This window comes from Centruroides sculpturatus, unplaced genomic scaffold (genome assembly GCF_000671375.1).
Source record: "Centruroides sculpturatus isolate CEXI.00-Female unplaced genomic scaffold, Cexi_2.0 scaffold1875, whole genome shotgun sequence".
NCBI classification, from domain to species: domain Eukaryota; kingdom Metazoa; phylum Arthropoda; class Arachnida; order Scorpiones; family Buthidae; genus Centruroides; species Centruroides sculpturatus.
Genome location: NW_019386012.1, coordinates 69,637 through 93,725, shown reverse-complemented (window position 1 = coordinate 93,725; position 24,089 = coordinate 69,637). Strand labels below are relative to the sequence as shown.

General features: G+C 36.7%; 2 protein-coding genes across 2 annotated transcripts in view; both read right to left on the bottom strand.

Annotated features, from left to right (window-relative positions):
• LOC111613116 (chorion peroxidase-like) overlaps positions 1 to 13,000 on the bottom strand; it is a gene marked incomplete at its 3' end in the record, with an annotated part of 28,587 nt that extends 15,587 nt beyond the window's left edge. Inside the window, exons 1-16 of the mRNA XM_023354438.1 lie at positions 12,861 to 13,000; positions 12,411 to 12,641; positions 12,197 to 12,340; positions 11,819 to 11,945; positions 10,916 to 11,121; positions 8,653 to 8,823; positions 8,406 to 8,585; positions 8,241 to 8,342; positions 7,957 to 8,058; positions 7,679 to 7,876; positions 7,463 to 7,599; positions 6,905 to 7,072; positions 6,517 to 6,719; positions 6,278 to 6,447; positions 6,098 to 6,203; positions 5,956 to 6,025 (exon numbers count right to left, since the gene is read on the bottom strand). Coding sequence (XP_023210206.1) covers positions 5,956 to 6,025; positions 6,098 to 6,203; positions 6,278 to 6,447; positions 6,517 to 6,719; positions 6,905 to 7,072; positions 7,463 to 7,599; positions 7,679 to 7,876; positions 7,957 to 8,058; positions 8,241 to 8,342; positions 8,406 to 8,585; positions 8,653 to 8,823; positions 10,916 to 11,121; positions 11,819 to 11,945; positions 12,197 to 12,340; positions 12,411 to 12,641; positions 12,861 to 12,915 — 2,370 coding nt within the window. The remainder of the gene's footprint in view (positions 1 to 5,955; positions 6,026 to 6,097; positions 6,204 to 6,277; positions 6,448 to 6,516; positions 6,720 to 6,904; positions 7,073 to 7,462; positions 7,600 to 7,678; positions 7,877 to 7,956; positions 8,059 to 8,240; positions 8,343 to 8,405; positions 8,586 to 8,652; positions 8,824 to 10,915; positions 11,122 to 11,818; positions 11,946 to 12,196; positions 12,341 to 12,410; positions 12,642 to 12,860) is intronic.
• Positions 13,001 to 16,737: 3,737 nt separating this feature from the next.
• On the bottom strand, positions 16,738 to 22,177 carry LOC111613115 (venom protease-like). Its single transcript, XM_023354437.1, has 8 exons — positions 22,056 to 22,177; positions 21,778 to 21,977; positions 21,370 to 21,484; positions 21,009 to 21,082; positions 20,824 to 20,939; positions 17,259 to 17,536; positions 17,058 to 17,197; positions 16,738 to 16,990 (listed from the first exon to the last, which is right to left on the bottom strand). The coding sequence occupies exons 1-8, from the start codon at positions 22,141 to 22,143 to the stop codon at positions 16,829 to 16,831; spliced, it is 1,173 nt and encodes a 390-aa protein (XP_023210205.1). The 5' UTR covers positions 22,144 to 22,177; the 3' UTR covers positions 16,738 to 16,828.
• Between the last annotated feature and the right edge of the window lie 1,912 nt (positions 22,178 to 24,089).

Genomic DNA, 24,089 nt, shown 5'->3' with positions numbered 1-24,089 from the left:
GTCCGGGTAGCGTAACTTGTAATGTTCTTATCCATTTAGTATCTATGAATAAAGGCTTTTTACATCTGAACGAGTTGCAAGTCCCATTCCGGGCCGATCTTTTCTCCCAGAATATTCTGAAGTAAATTAATTTATTTCTAATTATTAAATTTAACAAAAGATGGCGGCCTAATCGCTTATCTCTAGCCAAAATTACTTAATACTTATTTAGTATTAAATATCAATATATCAGAATATTGACATTTGTGAGAGAAATATTCGCTATATCCTTCTCCTTCATCGCTCTGTCTCCCATCCATAATACTGTCAATATTTGGATACAATAACAAATGCAACCAACCTGATAATATCATGCGAACAGCGAGATTCCGTTATAGGGCTATTTATTAATTAAATATGATAATGAATAGATAACTGTAAAATAACTTTCTTGGATTTCCTTTTCGGTTTTAACACTTTGATTTTTACTTAGTTAAAGTAAGACACTCTGTGGTAACAAACGACCACTAGTGGCCGAGTGAACACTGATCGTGGGTTTGCGCCTCGCCACCGGGTTAATCACAGAGTTTTTCAAATTTTCTTCAAATTACTTAAACAAAGGCCAGTTTTTCTTAGAAAGTCCTCCCGGGAAGCATCCCCCTTTGGTAGATCGCCTACCTGTCGTATATATACGTGTGGCAATATACAAATAAACGAAACTGTGACAACAAAGATTTTTATTTAAAATTCTTCAACACTTGTTAATAAACCAAGTTGACATAATTATGTATATTTACGCCACATTGTGTCAAAAGATTTTTAGTATGTGTCCTGTTGTAAATAGTACTCCTATTATCAACAATCAGGCTAATCTTTTATAAATTTCTAATTTGTATCAAATTATCTTACTAATATATTATTAGATATTACTAATACAGTAATTTAAATATAGAAGTACAAAAAAAGGAGATCATTTACAATGCAGTGTACGAAAACGAAAAATAATAGCTTAACCGTAAAATTAATCAAAAGGCAGTGAGGAACTTTGAACATACTTTCTTCTCCACAAACATAATCAAACCCAAACACATTTCTCTTATATTTATAAGAAAGTATTTCTCCAATTATAAAATATAATAAAATTCAACATGTAATGTACAGTACTGTACGAGTAGAACGGTCAGAATCTGACCGTTCACTCGACAGTAAGCGCCTTCAATAACAAAAATAAAAAATTAATCAGCTGAGTGAGTGATTAAAATGAGTGTTAAATTACCTTCGTGAGAAATAGTTATCCTCAAGTTTATAATATCGATTTTAAATTTATTAATAAAATATTTCAGTTTTAAGATTCAGGAGATTAATATAAAATCGCAAGTTGGCCTACGCTTTGTCTTCCGCCATATTTGTATCAATTCGTTTTTCATTTTTGTGATAAGCATAATCCTCTCCTATATTCTTTTTGAAAGTATTTCAATGTCAGTACGTTTTCTCTCTTTGGAAGATAAACGATTCTGTCACGAATTCTTTTTGAAGCTGTAACGACGCATTACATCTGTTAGTCTACGTTCAAGACTATCCTTCATATCGACAATAACGACGATTGCGAAAGATTTAGACGTCTGGACAGGCCATACTTAACGATAAAATCTTTATTGTAATTAATTACAAAGCCGTGTCGATTCTCAGAAAGAACATAATACAGAGCTTCTCCAGAATAGCGTACTGTTCATAGTAGAAAATGTCACGCAATTACAAGCCATTCGAAGGGTTTAGATTATTATTAGAGCCGTGAAAAAATTTCGAGGCATACTGTAGTAACGTAAATATTCGGCACAATCTGCGGAATTCTATTCTTATTGCTAGGAAATGAGACAAGTGGGATAGTACGAAAGAGAAAAAAATTATAACTTTACAGGATTATCCGGAGTGTGAACCAGAAGAGAAATAGATATATACCCAAATACGATTTAATATAAAAGTAATGAAATGACGACAAGAAGTCAGAAAATTTATTTTGTATTAAATCACTGATACGCTTGAAATGAGACAAGGATTATTTGTCTTTAAATGGTAATTAATTAAAATAATATAGGCCTATAGATTATATATTATAATATAATTATTATAGTTATATATAACTTTTTAATTAAGTACTATTTAAAGACAAATAATTACGCTTACTATCCTTGTCTGATGTGAAACATCAGTTATATCAGTCTCCTTATCGCCATTCCTTACATTATAAATATTTTTGGATTGATATAGCTTTTTTTTTTGTTTGTGTATTGTCTATAGTGTTGACAGATAGAAAACTGTTAGATTCGGAACATTCAAACGCGATTTCTCCCTTTGGCCGGGACATTCAATTCAAAACGGGACTTTCAGCAACACAGAAATATTTTTCAGAAGTTGTTGTTAGATGATTTCTGTATCCAAAAATATTCTCCAATTCAAGTTTAAATTGACATTTCCTTTCTTAATTTCTTATTGGCGAATACAATTAAAATATTCTAGGTTTCAACGTCAGTATTAGCACTGTTGTAATATAACAGTAAAACCATATAAATACACATTACGTATCTGTGTATATGTTACTATGAAAGACCGAAATTAGAGAATGTCGATATTCTCCGGTGAATGTCGACACATACAAAATACATAGGTGAAAGTCCGAATATTTGGTTATATTATTATACATTCGAACAATCGCCGCTGTATGTCGACAAGCACAGATAAGCTTTGGTGGAGGTCGAAACGACACCCGAGAAGCCGATGTCGACAGAGAGGAGACAGTCTATCACCAAATACTTTGAGGATAGCCGGAGGTAGGACACGGTCGTACCTCTTTTTCCGACAATGGTTTGGTGGAAACTGCTCACTTTGTTACTGGATGGCGTTTTTGTTCTTTTGATCGGTTTGTCAGGTCGNGAGGTTCTACTGTATTATTATACATTCGAACAATCGCCGCTGTATGTCGACAAGCACAGATAAGCTTTGGTGGAGGTCGAAACGACACCCGAGAAGCCGATGTCGACAGAGAGGAGACAGTCTATCACCAAATACTTTGTGGATAGTCGGAGGTAGGACACGGTCGTACCTCTTTTTCCGACAATGGTTTGGTGGAAACTGCTCACTTTGTTACTGGATGGCGTTTTTGTTCTTTTGATCGGTTTGTCAGGTCGAGTGGCGGAGGATGAGAGGGGTCGTCGGTAAGGCGTCGGCGATATCTGAATAAAAGACACCGTAATAACGTAATCAGTTCGAAAAAGAAAGTAAGAAAAGTTACTTTCCATAGATGATATTTATTCTCAAGAAATATCGGCGAGAGAAGCAGCTGCAGATAATTCGAAAAGTGGAGGGCAAGGCTATACACGCTGTCATTGCAAAAAGAAGTGTTCCACGAATAAATGCAGTTGTAAAAGCAAGGGACTCTTGTGCAATTCAAAGTGCCATACAGTTTAAGTTGTTGCAATAAATAAGATTGTATAACGTTAATCACATAATTTATATGTAAGTTTATTATTGTATTACAGGTATTGTCTTTAATGATTAAGAATGTACTGTTCGTTTTAGGTTCAACAGTTTATTTAATGTGCTGTTACTTAAGCTTCCTCCTATTTTTACGTATTAAAAAGTTGCATTTTTGTCTTAACGTAATAAAAATATTTTTATTCAACATTCACCATCAGTGCATGCTGAATGTCGACACTTGCCGGTGTAAGTGAGAAATAATGATATTTAGCAAATATTTCGTACATATACGAAACGATTGTGTGAATGCTGACATTCACCGGAGAATGTTGACATTCACCAGATATCGGCTATTCACAGTAACATATATATTGTCTACTTCGAATTTGTTTATTGATAAGACTTATTTTACTGGTGAAATTTCTTATTAGCAAAGAGAGGAAATCTTAGTCAAAAGTCAAAACAAAATATCTTTATTTTCATCTGATGTTTTGTTTTGACTTTTGACTAAGATTTCCTCTCTTTGCTAATCACAAACTCCACCAATATAATAAGTCCTATCAATAAACAAAGTTGAAGTAGACAATATATACACATAAATGTAAATAATAAGGACAAAGAGGTAAAAAATATACATTACGTATCTTTCCGATCTTCATTCCTATCATCCCAAGTTAAAGTGCAGGCAATATTGCCATATAAATTTATTTTTGTTTAAAGGAAACTAACTTTTTCGCTACAAGTGCAATCCCAGGATAGAATTGCCTAGAACGCGGAATAAAACATTAAAAAAAGGGCTGTCTCGGAAAACCGGGACGCCTGGCAACCCTAGTTATTTGAGTGTTAAAAAGGCTATCATAGTTGTTTGCTATCTTCGAATCGTTGTATAGATCAACGAACTAGAATATACTACATAGAGTGGCTATGGCCTTAGATATAGCGCTCTTGGTGGCAACGACGGGTACTATCGATCGCCATTTTACTTTAAGTCAAAATATTGAAGTCTATATCATGTGTTGGTCCGTGTTATCATCTTAGAATGTATTTTTCCTCATCTAAATCTAGTTTGAGATTTAGGCAATTAGATAAGTGATACAAATCTAGATTGTTTCATCTCGAATTTAGCTATTTTTTAGATTTTATTTAATTATTATAAAGAAGGTAAGATCAAAGTGGTAAGTGTAGTACTTAACCCTCAATATAACAAGATTTTTATAATCTAAGTACGAGCCAGGTTTTGAAGGGCTTTACTCTCAGCCATATGATTGTTCATTTATAATGTACAGTACAGTACAGTACTCAGGTCAGTCTGATACATACTGTACTGTACCATGCTCAGTACGTTGTTGATTTTTTCGGACAGTGTTTTTTATTTTGCAGAATATAAGTAGTGCTCTTGTATTTTTATTATAGTTATAATTTGTTTGTGAAAATTTTGGTTGTGAAAATATATACAATGAAAACTACAGTTTGACCTTTGTCATGTTATGAACAAGATTGTTAAAGTCCTTTTAAGAGGTAATAGAAAGCTAATAACTGTGAAAAATGGAAAAAAGTGTTGCTTTTTCCGATCAAAAATAGAGAAATAAAATATGCCAGTAACTGAAACAGCTTGATTTGTAGAAACTACACTATTAGGATGGATACAAATTGTGCACTATATCCATCATTCTGGATAATAAAAGTATATTAATACGTATAGTAATAATATTCAAATGCAAGTTTGACGAGAGAAAACTTTAATAATATATTACGAAAATAAAAATGAACTGTTAAATTTTTAATAAAAAGTTATCGATAACATAAATGAAAGGATTTTTCAATATAGTGTAGGTGCATCTAGTGACAAACACGCAAAACTTTCACAAATGTCTGGGAAAAATACTATGGTGAACTAAGGAAAAATGAAAATTATTAATTATTTTAACATGTCGAAAGTTTGGTACGGGCAAACACGAATCTATTAATTTATTACTAACATATTTACATTTGGAGCGCTTATTAGTAACATTGGTAAAGAATGAAAATGAAAACTGAAATATCAAATGCAATGCATTACGGTAAATAATTCACCGCCCTTTGTTTCCTTTTTGTTTTTTTCCTTTTCTCTTTATCATTGTTATGATTTTGGATCATTTTCCGTTTTTGCGGTTAGTCCCGTCGGAGAATTCGCCAACGTAAATTCATATTTGTGCTGAGTTTCGGTCAAGCTACAACACAATGGATTCTAACGAACACACATCACGAATTGTTTCAATTACTAATAATTTAATTATTAGAAAAACGAAATTCCCGGCAGATAAACGCAACAAATATTACTTTATTACTTAAACGATAGAAAATTATAGAAATACCGAAAGAGAAATTTTTTTTGCTAATTCAACTACCGAAAACACACCCTAATCGTATGGCAGAATATCTCCGCAGTATATATAGCCGAAAGTATTTTAATGGCACTGATATCAAAATAAATGTACTGTACATTCAACTTCATGACCAAACGGGCTCGTTCTTCCATTTTGCAAAATTAAGTCTAGGAATTTGCACGCTATCACACGGAACTCTAGGATTCCTAAAACGGATAAAATGGGCATTTAGAATCTTCATCAATTTCAGAATCTAAAGGAAATTCTATATTTCGTACCATTTGGAAGCTCTAATAAATGCCAAGGGCTGAACGGCATCAAATTCTTTCGTGTTGTCGCACAGGATCCTAGACAAACTGGTTTTTCGTATCTCCGCAAGTTGATCTGTAGCAATACAATTTAATATTTAGATTTTCGGTGGTGCGTCGATCTATCTCTCACTTTGTGTAGGTACCAACCGTCAGTAAAGGAGGATTCCAGCTTTCCGTTCTCGTACCAAAATCTGTCACCAAATTTGAGTCTTCTGAACTGTTCTCCTACGATACAGGCGAAGGTTTCTCCCAGAGTTCCGTCAGGGACAGAGCGTTCCGATACTCCAGCCGTAAACAGATCGATGTCCTCCACTGATCTATAAATAAAACGGTTACGAATAAATCTCCGACTTAAAAACCAGAAATTAGTGGTAAAATTTCGGCACCTGTATAATTTCTTATAGGCCTGTACGGATTGAGGAGTCATCAGTCGATTTAGTTCGTCGAAACTTTCGAAAGGTTTTAACTTACACCAACGCCTCCATTCGTTATAGGGAGGGATTCCGTGATCTCGTCCTCTCTGAGTGTTCAGTGCCACCAGATCCAAACCGAAGTGATGACCGTGGGGTTGGAACAAATGGTTGGTCAGCTTTAAAACGAAAATTTTACGTTCGTTAAAAGTTTAGTTAATTAAATTGAAACGAGAGTTGACGAAAGACAAATGTTACAGAGTATAAAAACTTCTGTGACACATAATTGGTTACGAGACGACTGCCATTCGAGATTACTCTCATTCAGAAAATTACGGAAAAAAATACAAAAAATAAAAATTACCTGACTGGTTATAAATCTGTCGTATTTTTGAGCCGGTTGTCCAACTAATCCTCGAACGAATTTCGAAAAGTATTTGGGTCTATATAAGAGTATAGGATTGAAAAACGTAGAAGAAAGAGGTACCTTTTCCTTAACTTCACCATTTCTCTCCAACAAATCGATAAACCCCTAAAAACGAAATGAAGCAAATTGTAAACATTTCAAGTTAGCCTTTACCACAGTTTAATTTCTTTAGTTACATTCACTCTTTGGGAAATTCTTTGTTGAAACAACACTTCGAAGAAAGATTTGAGCAGTGGTGAGTAATCATACCGGAATAGTTACGCTAACTTTACACTAATATTATTAAAGTCGAAACCGTGGAATTGCCTGTTTCGAAGAGATTTTCTGTTAACAAAAATAGGAACACCTAAGACTTCATCAAGAATAAACTATATCCGTTTATTCTTACGACGAAAGCCTGATGAAGCGAAGGAGATTTTACGAAACGTCGGCAGTGGCTTCGATGAAAGGAATTAATAAATTTATTTTGCAAACGAAAGAGAGTCGTCGAATTACCTGTACCAGGGTGTGACCGTATCGATAGGCAGCCGTAGCGAAACCGTTGGCTATGCTGGGGTTAAGTTCTGGGTCATAGTCAAAAATTTTTCCGTACGGTTTGGGTAACAGACCATACGAACTTACTATATTATTACCTGAAATACAATAATTCTATTTTCAGTAATTATTACTATCTTTACGTACTCATCTAAGGAGTTCCGTGTAAACACTTGCCTAACAAAAGAGGAAGAAATTCATTGTAAGTGATGTGTTGAATTTCAGCTCCCACGATCCTCCTAGCTTCTAAATATAGTATTTGGTCGTTCCAGCCGGGATTTTGCTTTTTCAGCTCTTCGGCCACTCGATTGTGTTCCCTCATCCACAACGTGTGCATAATAGCCAAGTTGATTTGCTCGTTTACTCTTTCGTCTCCTGAAAATTCCAACCGATTAAATTTTTTCTATCCTTCCAATCATAAGTTTTAGGCAAAACTTTGTGTACTCGCTCTTTACCTGCCAGAAAGCAAGCCTGTTCCCGAATGGCACAGTCCTCGCTTTTGTGTTGCTCTTGAGGCAAGAATTGTTCGCCATGTAGTTCCAAATTCTTCAATTTACCTTAAACGATTAAAGAAACATTTTAAATTAGTTTCCGGTCAGCAAATGTTCAAATATAGTTTTGTAGTTTCCTCATTTTTTGAGAATCCTTGAAGAATAATCAGAATCGAAAGATGCATTGATAAATATCGATAAGGTCATTTTTCTCCGTGATCGAGAGCCTAGAGTTCCTCTTCTCTTACCTTCTTTGAAAGAACGAAGATTATTGGCTTCCTCCTCAGTGGAGCCGTAGACGTTGGATCCGTCCAAGAAAGCAGTCAGCTGATTGATCTGTTCTCTGCTTCCTGTTGAAAAAAAAGAGACGATAAACTCTGCCCGTGCCTAGATAATTTTCAGTAGGATCTTACCCAGAGTGCACTCAGGTTTAGGGGCGGCAAGAGAACGGACGAATTCCATGCAGCTCTCGTTGAATTTGGAATAAAAACGGTCGTTTTTGGATATAGCAATTGGAAAGCAAGCGGGATGTAGTAGTTTGGGATTCCTCTGAATCTTGGGGTCGCAGCAGAGAATTCCTTCATTGTCTTTATCTGAATGAAGAAAATGGAGTCAGGAGACAGGCGTAGAAGAAGAAAAATAAAAAGAGGAGATAAATACTCTTGGTGATGGCAGTTAGAGTGATATCGTGGTCGACGAACTGCGCCCACTGCATGATGATTAAGGTGAAAATGGCGTTTGGCACATCTTTATCGGGATTAGCGGCGTCAGACACATCTCGAGCGCTGGGAAGCGGGCCTCCATCTGCTGCTATCCTGGGAGCGTTGATTCCTATGTAAACCGAACGTAAATTTTTAAAATAAAATTTCGATCTCGAGTAGAGAGCATCTAGTAAGTGAAGTATTCGCTTATCGAGAATTATCATAAGTGTGCGGTTTTAAATTAACAAAACGAACTACAATTGAATCTCGTTAACACGAATATTCATCGTCACCACGAAAAGTGTTCGTATTAAAAGTAATTTGCATTATAAGTCAGTAACAACTGTCTGAATATATAATAACAATTAAGGAAAAGCATATATTTTCGCTTCACTACGTCTTATTGACATTATTAGCCAAAAATCTGAATAAACGTTTATTGCTATTTTATTTTTATTTTTTTATTTTTCCCCAGTTCGTACCCATTTTCCGATAAGCTCAAAGTAGTTACTCATGCGAATACGTCATTTTTTTTTGAATCCTTTACGTGTCGATAACGTACAGTACTTATTTGCGCTATCAAGCATTTCCGTTTCGTTTTCATTTGCCAACGTCCACTTCGTTTAAAATTTTAATGAAGTGGACGTTGGAAATTTAATAAAAATGAACCACAACAGGCGTTTAAATTACACGCAGTAGATATCACAACCGGATAATTTAAAAAAAAAAAGAAAATAAAATAAAAACTCTTTTAAAATAAGACTAAATCATGTAAAAACAGTCGGTAAAAAGAGTAAAGTAAAACCAAAAAGTCTCCAGTGACCAAAAGCCATAAATAAGTCGAAAGATTACGTGAAAAGTAGTCGAATTTGTGAATTTTCGCTCAGTTTAGTTATTCTAGTCATAGGCATGAAACGAACTGGTTTTTGATCAGTTTTCTACGGGTGAAGAGGTTCATGGTAACAAATACTGTTAGTCTTTCATCTATTAAAAAACCAAACAGCTATCTTTACTCAAATCGCACTTCTCCGTAATCTACTATCGGTGTAACAAAAGATCTAAAACGTTTCATTCCCTGAAATTTCCAACCGGCAAGCGCAATAGCAGAAATATTTTGAAAAAAAAATTAAAAAGAATTTTTCATACGTCATCAAAACATTGAAAACGGATTTCATGTTAAACGTGTTCCTGTCAAAAAGTAAGAAGAATTGTTTTTCGTATGAAATTTGAAGGGAAATTGGGATACAGTTCATGGTCAAAGTTATTCGCTCTAAGCGTGTTAACGTGGCTAGACTGCATAAATAAATGATTCGCTATAAAAGTCGTCGTCCGGTAGAGTTATTTTTATCACGATGACTTTATTCGACAGTGTTGTTAGGAAGATCGAGTGGTTGCCAACCGAAAATATCTTCCGTTTCCGGAAAATTCTCGCGTTTCTTTCGAGGTAGTAACTGGAACTAATCGGAATTCAGCGTTTGCTTTTTGTGTCAACTTTCTATAATCAAAACCACTGTCCAAATGGCTCGGAAAAACCGGTGTTTACCCGCGCTGTTTAATTACAGCATTACTATTATATAAGAGAAGGATTCAAGGAAATCTTTTGTTGCAAAATTGCTAAAAACACATCTGAAATCGAAATTTTGAAATCTTTTCATTAACATCCATAATCATTCTCCATTTATTTGCAACCACGCACCATTAAATCTCAACAAATAGCATATAGATGAAATATTTCCGCTAAATGAGCAAGTTCCCATAATTCTTGCAACGATGGATTACTTTTGAAATGATTTCAGCAATAATACTGTAATCTACCAAAAATTTTTAAAATCTACCTTACAACTTGTATATTTAAAAGAATATTTTTCAAAATTTTCAAAAAACGTGAATTATTTCCTGCAAAGTTTGCAATAGTTTCTAGAATCCTTCGTTTAAATAATAGCAAAGAGTATACTAAGAAATTCGGAACGATACGAAACAGAAATATCACGAATTAATTTTGACTCAATACGATTGTCTTTTTAGTTTTCATGAACGCCGAGTGAGAGGCCACTCGGCATTTAGTAAAAATCCTAAAAAGCTGGCTGCTGGTTTTAGTTCGATTCCGTTTTACCGTAGAAAATTAGTTATTTAATTCGAAGGCGACAAAAGATGAAGGCACCGGAAGATACTTAAGTTGGAATTTCCTTTAGTGCAGATTAGTCTGACGAAACGTAACTTACCGTCAAAGTACTTGGGAGGGAGGAATCTTTGAAATGGAGTGAACGACTTTCCCCACGAAAGGTTGTTCAGGTTGTTGCAACTCCCATCAGACGTCCGGTACTTGCTAGAAGGACAGGGAGGAGGTTTGGGACAGGTGTTACTTATAGGCGTATCCTTTATGCTAACTCTCTTCAGGCTTCTTCCTTGCAAACTGTTCAGCTCTAAACTGTTTTATCCAAAAAATTTCATAAATTATTATATTATAAGCATAGTTTAATTCAAAATAGAAGTTAATTGTCTTCGCATGCTTATTCAGGATTTAAACTATATTTTACAAAAGTAAATAAAAAATTTCCCGTTTAACTGTTTAAACACCTATATTTTTAATATTTCCGAAGTGTCATTTTTTTAAATTTCAATTTTTAAATTCATTTATTATTTGTTAATTCTTTCTAGCTCTTTCCTCCTCAGCACTTAGAGGATATTTTTTCGAGACTGTGGGCAATTAGAGATTCGTAATGGAAGTGTCCGAGTAGCCAATAAAGGATGGCGGCCACTCATCACGTCCCGTGAAAATTCCTTAGCTGACTCGAATTCGAAGCCACATCCTCACAGTGGGCGGATTGTATTTTCGTCATCAGATCTTTCACGCGTAATAGATGCTAACTGAAAATATATAATACTGAAAGATCAGACCTGAAACGACCGCGTGATCGAGGCGGAGAAAGATGCCTCAGGGTCTGCTGCCCGCGATGAATTATATTGGTTTGGACAATGTTCGATCCCGAATCCTTCACGACGGTGAACTCGATGATGAAAAAAGTAATGAATCAGATATCGTGCTTCGTTTCGAACGGAAAGAAATGGAACTTGAAGACGGAGATTGCAAATTGTGTTCAAAATAAACTTCAGAGTACGTTTACCTCTTGGCCAGGTGCAGGGAAGTTTCCACAGCGATCTGTCCGTTTTTGCCTATCTCATGAATTCGACGTTTGCTACCGAAGAATGCCTGATGGAATGCTTCTTTGGTGCCGCTCTTCACCGTCAGACCTGTCACGAGACAATGCCCCAAGTTAATTCAGATTTGTCCATTTTCGTACACGTAGATTTAGGTTCTTCGAATCCGAGGAGAAATACCGAAAGTCTCCTTCAACTACAAATGACAGACTGAAGGCATTCAAAGGACAAAAGGAGCGTCCATAAATTCACTTTCTGGAAGCTGATTCCGAGCAATACAGATGCAGGCAATTGGGCACCACCGGAAACAATCTTTCCTTAATTAATGCAAAGCCAATTCTTACCTAGTTTGATTAACTCTTCTTCCAATTTATCGATTTCCTCCACAACCCGACGACCCTCTTCCGCCGCGGCACTTAACACTCGGGGCGTAATTTCTGGTATATCCACCGAAGGCACGGGATCGAATTCTGTCGGTCTAGCCGCTCCTGTCCAGAAAAAAGCGGAGAAGTTGAATCGTTGACCAGATAGAATTAACGTAGAAAAGAGACAACATACCTTTTCTGGGTGCCAGGTCGGTGGAGGGCGAACAACAGATTCCCGCCCCTTCTACCCCTTGATAAGAGCACGAAAATCGTTCGACGTCGCTGACATTGGTCAAGGAGAACAAACACCGGACCAAGGGCCGACACGTTCCATCATTTCCGTCGGGTGTCACGCACGCCTCCTCCTCTCCCTCCGTGTCGTCACCGGTCGTTTGGCGGGAAAAAGTCACCCGCACGTCCTGCGCTAGAAAAATAAAGAAACATATTATCGAGAGAATCGTCAAGCTTAAAATAGAAACTGAGGATAATATAATATTATTTCGTCTACTAGTACGTATCTATTAACAGGACTTATTAAAATGGCTTTAAGGATACTGCAAAACTGAGTTGCAGATCCTTAAAGCCAGTTTAATAGGTCTTGTTTAATGAGGCATATTAATTTAAAGAAACTGAGGATATTTACTGAAAACGAAGACCAGAAGACCGAAGAGCAGAAACAGCACTAGGTCGCCTTTCATTCTTCTTTCGTCGAAACGAAACGACAAACAACGATGAAGTATCGTAATCGACGACCTGCCCCAGAGCGCGTCTGTCGCTTATTAAGGGAAGACGTTCGCCTGAGCGCGATCACGGAACAACGCGTTTCCGAGTAGGCGTGAGTGACGTCACCAAGCCGCGAGGAAACCGGGAAAAACAACAAACGGCCACGTCAAGGATATAAAAGAAAGGAGCGAAGGTCGCGCGACTCTCGGAACGAGTTTGGAGAGAAAAAATTCCCTATCCGAGATCTCTTTGATGCATCGCCTTTGGCCCCTGCATCAAAGAAGTCGAGAGTCTTTTTCGTCCATTTCCAAAAGAAAGAAGCCGAAATATCTTCACTCGAAACGATTTCCTTTCGATTTTTGGCTCTCTATCGTCTTCTATCCGATTCGGAAGAAAGACGTAAGGACCGAATGCCGACGATTACGCGAGTAAAGTAAAACACATATTCTAGTTTCCGGGTAAATTAATCCGTGAATGGCACGAAAAGCAAGAATTTAGGCCGCGAAAAAGTGAAAAGATGGCGAAAAATCGGGAAACAAAATATGTATCTGTACAGTAAAAAATAAGAAGTTGCAGGTTGAAGAGTAAAGGTGTCTTCCGCAGGATGCGAATGGAAAGAAGATTCCAGTAGCGAACGGACGTTAATTCTCGCTAAGAGCTCGTCTCCGGGAATTATATTCTTGCGTAACATCCGGGATAGAAACGACGCAGTTTAGTGTTGTCCGAAGAAACGCTAAAAGGAAGTTTACTTTCATCATTCGTTAGACAGAAGCTACGATCAACGGTGATACTATCGACCACGTTTTAACTTTTGATTAATGCTGTATACGAATTGGAATTTAATCGAAAATAGGTAGACGATATCTAGAAAAAAGACGTTAAAAATTCCGAATTTCTCAGAAATCGAGTTTGCATTTTGTCGGCGCGAAAGGGAAGACAGCATCGATGCTAGATGGAAGTTGGAAGAGAACGATCTAAGACGAAAAAGCATTTGAAAGACCGGAATATTGTTAATCGGTGCCAGCATAATGAAAATTAATAACCTGAAAACGTCCACTACCTTTTTGTCGAACACAAATGCGTTTTCCTTCTCTGTTTTCAGTCGAATGTCTTAAACTATGGACGGAATGGTTACCAAAGAGAAGTAAAGGGTCTTCACCTTCCTACTTTTTCCGCAAGAAAAACAGATTAAATCAATATCAAAGGATACTTTTGGTAGCTTTTAATTCCGTAATTGTTTTATGTAGATGGTAGGGACTGGGTCTTCCGAAGCCAACCGCTGAACATGATATTTTTATATTTCAAAAGAAAATCTTTGTAAAAATTGTCAGCTTTATAAGTTGTTTAAGCTTGTTTATTCTTGATATTAAAAATTTTAATAGAACATAATCGAAAGAAAGAAAAATGAAAGCATTTTCGTTTAAAATAATACTGAGCAAATTGATAATCATAAGAATCTTCGAAAATAATTTAGGCAGATAGATTTAAATCTATTTACGATTAGAGGGCCACTGGGATCTACCAGATATGGGGAACCGAATTTTGAAGCACTTAACGCACCGAATGTTTGATTCTTTTGAGAGTTCAGATTCTCTTTACTTCTACTTGTAATAATCCGTTTCCTTTGGAAAATTTGGCATCATCTAAGCCCGAATAGATTTATTTCGTTAGGTAACAACGATTTGGTTCATCCAATAAGGAGATAAAATCTGTGTGGGTTTTCCTAAACCGTCGTTGGTTCCACCTTCCGGATTAGTAAAACGTCATTTTTCTAACACGAAACAATGTCGTGCCCCGAAAATAATCCAAAAACGCTAAAAAAATCTGATTATCGCACCGCCATTTTTTCCGATATAAAACGCTGATATCCCACGCCATCAATTATTTGTCGGTTCGTAACGCTCTATGTATTCAGCACGGTTGTCGAGAGACAGGAAGCTGGGAATTTTTCCCCGAGATCGGAGAAAATTTACAGGTCTGTAGCGAACGATTTGTTTCTCGCTTCTATTTTCTATATTTAATTCTTAACTCATTAATTTAACTAAATCGAAATTATGATACATATTGTCATTAACTTACAGAGTATAAATGCTTCCAATACACGTTGGCATTCTGGCATAAGGTTTACCTTTGTTTTTGTCACGTATAAGCAAGAACCAATTAGACTCCAACGGCTCGTAACAGTCAAATATATTACGAACTGCCGAACTGTAACGGAACGTTGTTAGACGACCTTCAATACGCATCAGCGAAACTGAAATTTCTAACGGAAGTAAACTACGAATAGGTCTTTCTCCCGATTCGTTGTTCCGTCATCCATCAAGGTTCTGGGTCTTCCTCGCTCCGCCTACCTGTATACAGCGCGATTCAATTCACTGACGAACGATTACTTGTATAAGATGTGCACCGTAATTATTAGAAAGTAGAGAGAGTTTTAGACATTCCGTCCCTGACGAGTTATGCAGATACATGGAAAGAGAGAAAAGAAAGAAAATATCAATGGTTTTTTTTCAGGTCATAAGTTGCTGCTAGGAAGAAACACGATAAGTGATGATGAGCAAAATGTTTAACTCGGCCCGACAGAAGATTGTGACAGGTATAAATATGAGTGGGGAATGAAGGCGGTGGCCATTAGTTTGACAACTCCCGTTAATTTCGGGAGTTTTCTATTTTAGAAGTAAAAAATTCGGGCGATTTAATATTTTTTACTCTCAGCAATATGAAAATGCTATCGCTCATTCTGTAGTCTGTTTTAATGTAAGCCTATACTTCAAAAGTTGATAGTCTTGCCAAATTCCGGGAGTCTCTCGGCGAGTCCAGGAGAGTTGGCAACATAACGACTATCCACCGCGCATACATCGTATTAGTCGTCTCGACCCGGAAAGATCTTGGGAAGACTCATAATTACAGTAATTCTTTTTGTAATCTCACCCAAATTTCGGACAAAGAACAGTAACAGTGATTTCTAAAACCTTTCTTGATAAATGAGAGTAGGACACTTCCAATTCACACTTCACTGACATTTAAGTACCCGGCACGAAGAAAATATCGGGGGGGGGGAGAACTATGTAGCAACTTCCTAGAAATTTGTGCTTTTCGTTTGATGTTCGTGTGCTGTCAACATTTCCACATTTAATATCAGACCATTTCTTATCAGACCACTGGTCTGATAAGCCCTCACTATTATCTGCCTCACGGTTGTGGATATTTTAATTTAATTGATATTATTATATCAAGGGCTAGAAGCAACTTTTGTAATAATTTATTTCCACATTTCTTTTTATCTTCGGTTTTAGATTGGTGCTGACTGTAGCTGACCTCCTCTTTTCCATTTTTTCACTTTCCGAGATTGCAACGAGTTGGAGCATCATTTTGCTTCTATTCTTACTTTACCCAGTTAATGCCCGTAATAAAACAATTGCGTCTTTGAGGACAAAAATCTCCGCCTTCCATTGACATCTCTCTGTCTATGTAACTCTATGCTCTTTTTAATTAAAACACTCTTCGCGTGCGGCTGATCGTCGAATGTTGGTGATTCGACTCGGAACGCGCGGATCCATTTAAAAGAAAGAGACGCAAAGGACGTGTAGCAAAAATTGCTTTATTTCCGTTAGAATGTCTGTAGCGAAGAGAACCGCCGCACTTATACATTAATCTATATACAAAAAAGATTAATAATATAAAATGAAAAAATAAAAATAAGACTGGATCGCCACTGATGTCTAATTACGAATTTTTACAAATTGTATTTTCGTTAACGATTTGTAATGTTACTTTATGTGGTATCCGGAACGTATAAAAACATAGAGAATATCTAAAAATTTAAATTTATAATCGCCTCTCTCGGCCATGTTAATTTCCGATTTCCCAGAAGGCGGAACCCGAACGTCATCTGCCTGTATGGTTTCGGATCCAGTCCAAGTACGTGTCGACTCTAGTGTAAACGCCCGGATAACCCTCTTGGGCGCATCTGCTGCCAAACGACACCAAGCCCACGATAGTCCATCTTCTGTCGTTATCGGGAAGCATCAGAGGACTTCCCGAATCTCCCTGAAAAATAACTCAGTTTAGAACGGCCGGAACCTTCCACGTCCATAGACTCATGAACTCATCATACCTGACAGGCGTCTTTGCCCCCAGCACGGAATCCGGCGCAAACGAATCCTCTGGTAATGGGTTGGAAATACCTCTTGTCGCAGTCTGCGTTGTCCCAAATCGGAATGCTCACCTGGTGCAGAGATCCGCTGCTGGCTCCTCCTATGTATGATAGTTACCCTCTCAATATATTGTCATAGTTAAGAATAAACAAGCATCTTACCGTAATTAACTGTTCCCCAGCCGATAACGGTGGCCATCATTCCCACCAGATTCTTTCCGGACGAGTTTCGTTCCGGTAAACAGATGGGTCGGATTCTATCGTCGAAGGAAACCTCCTTTTCCAGCCTCAGGAGTCCAATGTCGTTGAAAAATCCGTGTCTGGAGAAATTCGGATGTTGAATCACTTTGGCCACGCGATAATCCACCGGATTGGCGTCCTCTCCCCGGAAGAATAGGTGATGATCTCCCAGCCGCACCGACATCTCTTTCGCTCGGTACCTTCCAAAAAATCCAAACAAATGATCTGATTAGCAACTCATTAGCAAAAGAAGACGTTTCTATCCTGCAAAAGAATCAGTGTCCATTCGTTCGGAAGGAACAGTGAAGTTCAGGACAGAAAGCAGGATCCAAGCTCGATCCATAACTGGAAATCTTGTCGAGAGGGTCATCGACCAACGAAGGTTGGCACCATTTCGTCTCATATATGCTGGATAGTGGTAAAAGACGGAATATCTGCCGATCCGAATTCAGGATGAGAAAGGAAACCGTAAATTCGTTCAAGGACATTTATACGACGCGAGGAATCAATTTCATATCGTCTCGTAAAAATTTAAATTGTAAAAAAAAACCTGTGGATAGCTCTTCGGGAGTCTGCCTTTAATTGAAATCGATATTTAAGTTTTACATGATGAAATATGTAAAACGTAGAAATGTTCTAAAGAACCTTGAGTATAACAAGCAAAAGTCCTCATTAAATATTTTATTTTGAATTTGTGTATCGTCGGTTATGTGAAACTAATTTATGAAACTGTTAGTTAAAATAAATATCGTTAACGACAATCGTCTGCCGATAAAATACTGTTAAATTTATCCATCATCTGGGTATGGTTTGGTCCAACGCAATCGGAGAGCAATTTGCCATGAGGGGTACTTCCCGGAAAGATTTTCTATGGGAAACTGGCCTCTATTTAGGTGTGTCAGACACACGAGAAAAATTAAGAAAACTCCATATGACCAGCTCGAAACCTGAACGAACTATCAGTGTTCGATGATTTTATTCATCAGGCCACTGTGGTTTCATCTTCGGAATCCAACGAAACAAAAAATGGGCTCCGTTGGAATTCACTACTTCATTATTTTCTTTTTGCTCGATTTTTGCCAATGGTTCACGCTCCATTGCACTGATTATAATGGAGTCGAGAATCTGTATTCTATCCGCCAATTATTAGAACTTAAATAAATATAATTTGGACAAAATCGACGTTTTTGTTTAAGACCGAATAAGAAAAGATTTCGAATCATTAATAGCTAAAAGCCTCCATCACAGTCGAGAAAGTGGGAATGATGGAGTAAAATCTCCCGGGTCCAGGATTCACAGGGACCAGGACATCATCCCAGAATTTGTTTTTTTACTCGCTAATTAACAGTAGAAGGACGGCGCTGAAAATTAGATCTGAAGCGGGTAATAAATTGCCCCAACTTTATAACTTTAAACAAATAATTTATTTACTTTGGGGCCCATGCAAACTTTTTCTCCAGGGTCCGGCGACGTTTCTCAACGCCCCGGGCCCCATTCTCCATGACGCATATAAACTTCAGCACTTAATTTGCCGGAGTGGACCAATGCTCGGAAATTGTTCAAATTTGTTCGTACAACGTCTCACTAAATCCGTCGACACGTCCATCCTGATGACGCGAGTCAAAACGCTCCTTCGATTAACATCCTTCGAGTACATTCCAAGAATTTGTTAGAGGAAAACGTGAAACTCTCTTCTGTAAGGAATAAAAGGAAATTTCAACCGCTACGTTCCTAAACAAATCTTTTGATTTACGATTAGATAAACAATCATTTCTAAATACCGAGAATTCAGGTAAAGAAATCGCGTCTTACTCATTTTTTACGTAATGTTGCCAGCTGGTCAAGTCCATTCCTTTAAACTTTCGAAACGTTTCGATTTCAAATAACTAAGTGAATAATTTGTTTCTTTACAGGGACACATCTTTGTGGTGTGTGGAGAAGGAAATATGGCAAAAATCTCTCCACAAATTAAAGAATTGGCGGATCGGATTCGATTCAGCCGTTAGGACGAGGCAGGTGGGGAAATATGATTAACTGAAGGACCGAAGGGCCCAGAGGCTTTACCAGGACTCGTGCTGTCTCTCCATGAGACTAGAAGCGATGAACAATCAATTTAATTAATGTTTGACTTATTGTTGATTTAATTCATGGAACGAATTGCAAAATATTAAAATTTCCCGGATTTGAAGTGTTACTGGCTTCTGCTTTATCGTCGTGACCGGTTTAACCTAAATGTCAACGGCTGAGGATTTCGGTTTATCGTTCTAGTGAGTAAAACGTTAAAACTGTTAACCCGGATCCTGGTTCCAATATTGTACAATTTTCCAGTAAAATAGTTAGTAGAATTTTCCTTTAATTTTCCTTTTTAATTTAAAGCGCTTTCAAATAAATAATTCCCTATGGGCGTTTATTTATTTATTTATTTATTTTTTAGTAATACGAATACGAAATAATAGGAAATATCTGATTAATCGGTGAATGATTGCCTATTGTTTAACGCGTGTTTTCCTTTAANTTTAACGCTGTTTCGTTTAGCGCTTTGTCGTCTAGGAACGCATCACCCGCGTTAAGCGGGATCTTACTGTATTATCGATTTAGAGAAATGGCATATGTTAATCAAGTAAAAATTGTAATGCCGGTGAAGCTCGGTAAAGCGTGGCAAACACTAAAAGATTTTGCTCGCCGACCTTGTTTGGGACGTGTTTGTTCCTCGACAATGTGAAGAAAGCGAACACTAGGCAGCATTTTCCTCTAGCAACCAGTCGCGTTATACGGTATTTCCAAACAAAATTGACTACCTCCATCAACAGAAATGTTGCTATTGCTTTTTCTTTATTGGCAATCCAAAACTAAGAAAGAAATGAAGGGAATGTTATGACAGATATAGTTATTCCCTACTCATAAATTGGCGTTAGTATCATCTGAGACATTCTCTGATTGGTGGTTGAAAGCAACAAGTTGGCGTGTTTTCCGAACTTTCGGAAAACCAATGTTGACCAACTTACTTTTCGGATAAGACGTTTTGTAAGGTCAAAATCAACAAACGGGCTACCTTGGTCGTTCGCCCTACTTAACTGTGCGGTTCGTTAAGTTTTATGCTTGCAGCCCTATGCATTCACTAATAACAACCGCTACTAAAATGATTAGATGTCGAGATCCTCTTCTAAAATGTCGTTAAACTTGGGCAGAATGTTTCACTTTCCAAATTGTTTTTTCTTTCTTTTTGTAAAAAGACAAATATTCGTATTCGGCAAAATTACAGTTAAATCAGTTAACCAGTTCGAGCAATTTACTTTTCCAGAAATTGAGCGTTTTGTTGTCAATCGAATTGAATCAATTGATCTAAAATCCGATTAAGGTAATTCGTAACATGTAATTTTTTTACGCGTATCGATTTGTTTCTTATTTACAAAATATTTATCCAAGCAACTTTACGTAAATATCATATTGGAGTTTACAGTTTACGTAGTAAAATCGTTATACTCACTTTTGTTCTCGTAAATCCGATAGACAATGCCCGGCCGTTACGACGTATCGGGAATCGATCAGAGCACCACCACACCAATATTCTCTCCCTCGATGAGTATTTAAGAAAATTGCCGCCTAAAAGATCGAGCAATAAGTATCAGCAAATAAAATCTATTAAATGAAATTTTAAGAATTTCCTCATACCATCCACGGCCACTGGGAAGGAGCGCTTTCGAATCCTCCTACGATTCTAGAAATCGTCTTGCTAATTCCGCATTCTGCAAAAATAAAAACGAAGTTGTAATCGAAAGATTTGAACTCACACAATTAAGTTCTCTCTTGAATTTTTTCAAAAATCTTCTATTTATTTTATCGAAATGGCTGAAAGGTTGTATATTTTCAAATTCATTCCGGCCGAAAAAATCTGACGAAGTCATATTGAATTAAAGAAAAACGCCCATAAACCTAAAATCATTTTGTTTCTCGGCCGGAGAAAAGACTTAAACGTGTCACGGATCTATCTTTCGGCCATTTAATCAATAAAAAGTAAAGGAACAATACATACGTTCTAAGGCCGGAACAGTTACGGGTTGAAATGCGGGTGGGTAAGTAAAGATGACAATCGGAACGGAAGTCGGAGTGACCGGAACAGGAGTCGATTGCACCAGCGAAGCTTTTGTCTAAAATGTAAGTATATAATTTTTAACCATCTGATCGTTAATTCAAAGATAAATTTCACTTATGTAAGCCATTCTTTATAGATTTGGCTAATTAATCCGAGCGAAATCTAAAAAGAAATTGTAGCCTAAGTCTCATAACGTTTTTAAAACACGATGTAATTCGCTTATAAATACAGAAGGTAATTTACGAATATTCAAATGGTTTTATAATAAACGGCAGAAATTATCGTTACGAAACTGGTAATTTAGAAATTTTCCTAATAAAATGTTTACCTTTCTTTTCCTAATCTTACCTGGTTCTTAACGGGACAACAGACTCCCGGAATGAGGTAATTTCTCAAACAGAAGGCCCTTCGCAGGTCGAATAACATAAAAGTGCATCTGGCTATGTGGGAACATTCTCCCAACGACCCGTCGACCATTCGACATTCGTTTACTCTTCCGAAGACGTTGTTGACTAGTTGATAAGGCGGCCTCCTCCTGACGACGAAAACTGATAATGAACAGTCAGTTAATGCAAAACGTCTTGGTGGTTTCGTTTCTCTTTAAAACAAAAGACACTTTTACTTACGTTGACGTTCACGGACCGTTTCCGATGACAACGTCGACGTCATTAAAAAGCTAACGGCAACTAGGAGCAAAAAGAGCTCATGGAGCATCTCTTCTTTTTCAAAGCTAAAAATGCAATGCGAAGGAAAATAATTCTATGTAAAAAATAAAACGTTAAAAAAATAATCTGTACGAGACAGCGTTGGTCCGGTTCGATTCGGGGTCGAGGAGTACGGGAGGAGGAGCAGGAGGAAAGGAATGTTTAGTTAAAGCGTTTCGACTAATAGACAATAAAATGGAATCCTATGTAGCGTGCTTTGCTTCGAAACACTCCGGGTCATCGAACCACCTCGACGACGCTAACAGCGAAAATCGAGAGGACCCTACATTTTTTCCTTTTATTTTATTTTTTAACCTTCGAATACACCAGGAGTGGCGAAAGATGATAATCGTCTCGTGTAGCTTTAAAAAATTTTCTCTTAACTTGAATATATTAGTATATTATATTAAAAAAATTAAATTTCGTAAATGTTAGATACGAGAAAATGAAGAGGAGCGACATACCTTTCTCCCAATTCCGTCCACTGTTCGACTTAATAGTCACTTTGACACCGGCAGTGATAATCCGTATTAAAAAGTACTTCTCTTTCTCTTTCCTACAAACGACCGAGTGTTGACCTAGATGTATGCGGCGATGGATATCGGTGTCACTTCACATCTGATATAATTATAATCACGAAAATACAAATAATCTAAGGTCGTATCGAACGAAATTTTCAGTTTTACAATTTGTATAAATCTCTTCCCCTGTGAAAGTGATTAGGATGGAATTACGCACGCGAATAATTTTGGTAAATCGGCTGAAAAGTATATGACCTACCCTATTCGAAATTTTAACCTGTTAGGTTAAAATTTAATTTATTCATCCGTTCGATTGATTCTGTTCTAAAAAACAATACTAATTAAAAAGTCTTCCTCTTTCTAATAACAAATAAATAAGTATTTAAAAATTGGGTGACATATTTTTATATTCTTCGTTTTGTCGGTCGTTTAGGGAAATTCCTTAAAAATATTTGGCTAAATATAAATATTTAATTGATTTTTATATTTATCAGGCTCGGATTGCTTGTAAATAACATTTAAATTTAATATATGGCTTAAATATGTTTGTAACTTTAGTCGTCTCTTCCCTTCTTCAAAATTGCCGAATCGGTATTTTTGAATAATTTAAGAAATGAGGGGAATGTCTTTATTAAAGAAGAATACGAAATGGAGGGAAAGTCACTCGGATGGTGATATGAAATGTCGATAGCTTTAAGAAAGGTTAAAGTCGAAGAGAAACGAAAGAAAAAGGAACCATTCTTCGTATCCGTGATTATTCTTGCGATAACTAAACAAAAGCGAACTTTTCAAAGCTATTAAATAAATAAAAAAAATGTCTTTCGCTCGTAAGAACTTTTCATAAAATTTATTCGACCTCGACCGACAGGAGACGATTCAGATAAAAAGTCTAAGGAATATTTTCATGCAAAAAACAGCTAACAAATAAAGTGGAAAAGTAGAATGATCGACTGCTTGTCTTTTTTTAAACGACACAGTTTAAATTATTATTATTATTATTATTGCAGTATCGGCGAAAAAAATTATTCAGTAGTTTTTGAAAATAGAATTTAAATACTTTTAAAAATTAAAGACTCTCTTAAGTAGTAGTAGTAGTAGCAATTAACTAATTTCTACAATAATATCATTATTAAAAGAATAAAGAGTATAGAGTCTGGTATACGAAGCAATGGAGATAACGCTTTTCCGCCTCTTTCGTTCCGTCCGAATTTCATATTTTACTTCAAATAATTTAGATAATATTTCTGATAATTCTTTCTGCTTTTTCGAAAAAGAAAAATTATTATTATTATTAGATGTCGATGGTCATAGGAAACTTACGTTCTGTAGATGGTATCCTTGGCTCGAAAGATTGTTTCGACTCTGTTCCTAGGCTACTTATAAGCCTAGGAACCGAGTCGAAATGTGATCTAAGTAACCACGTCGTTCGAATATG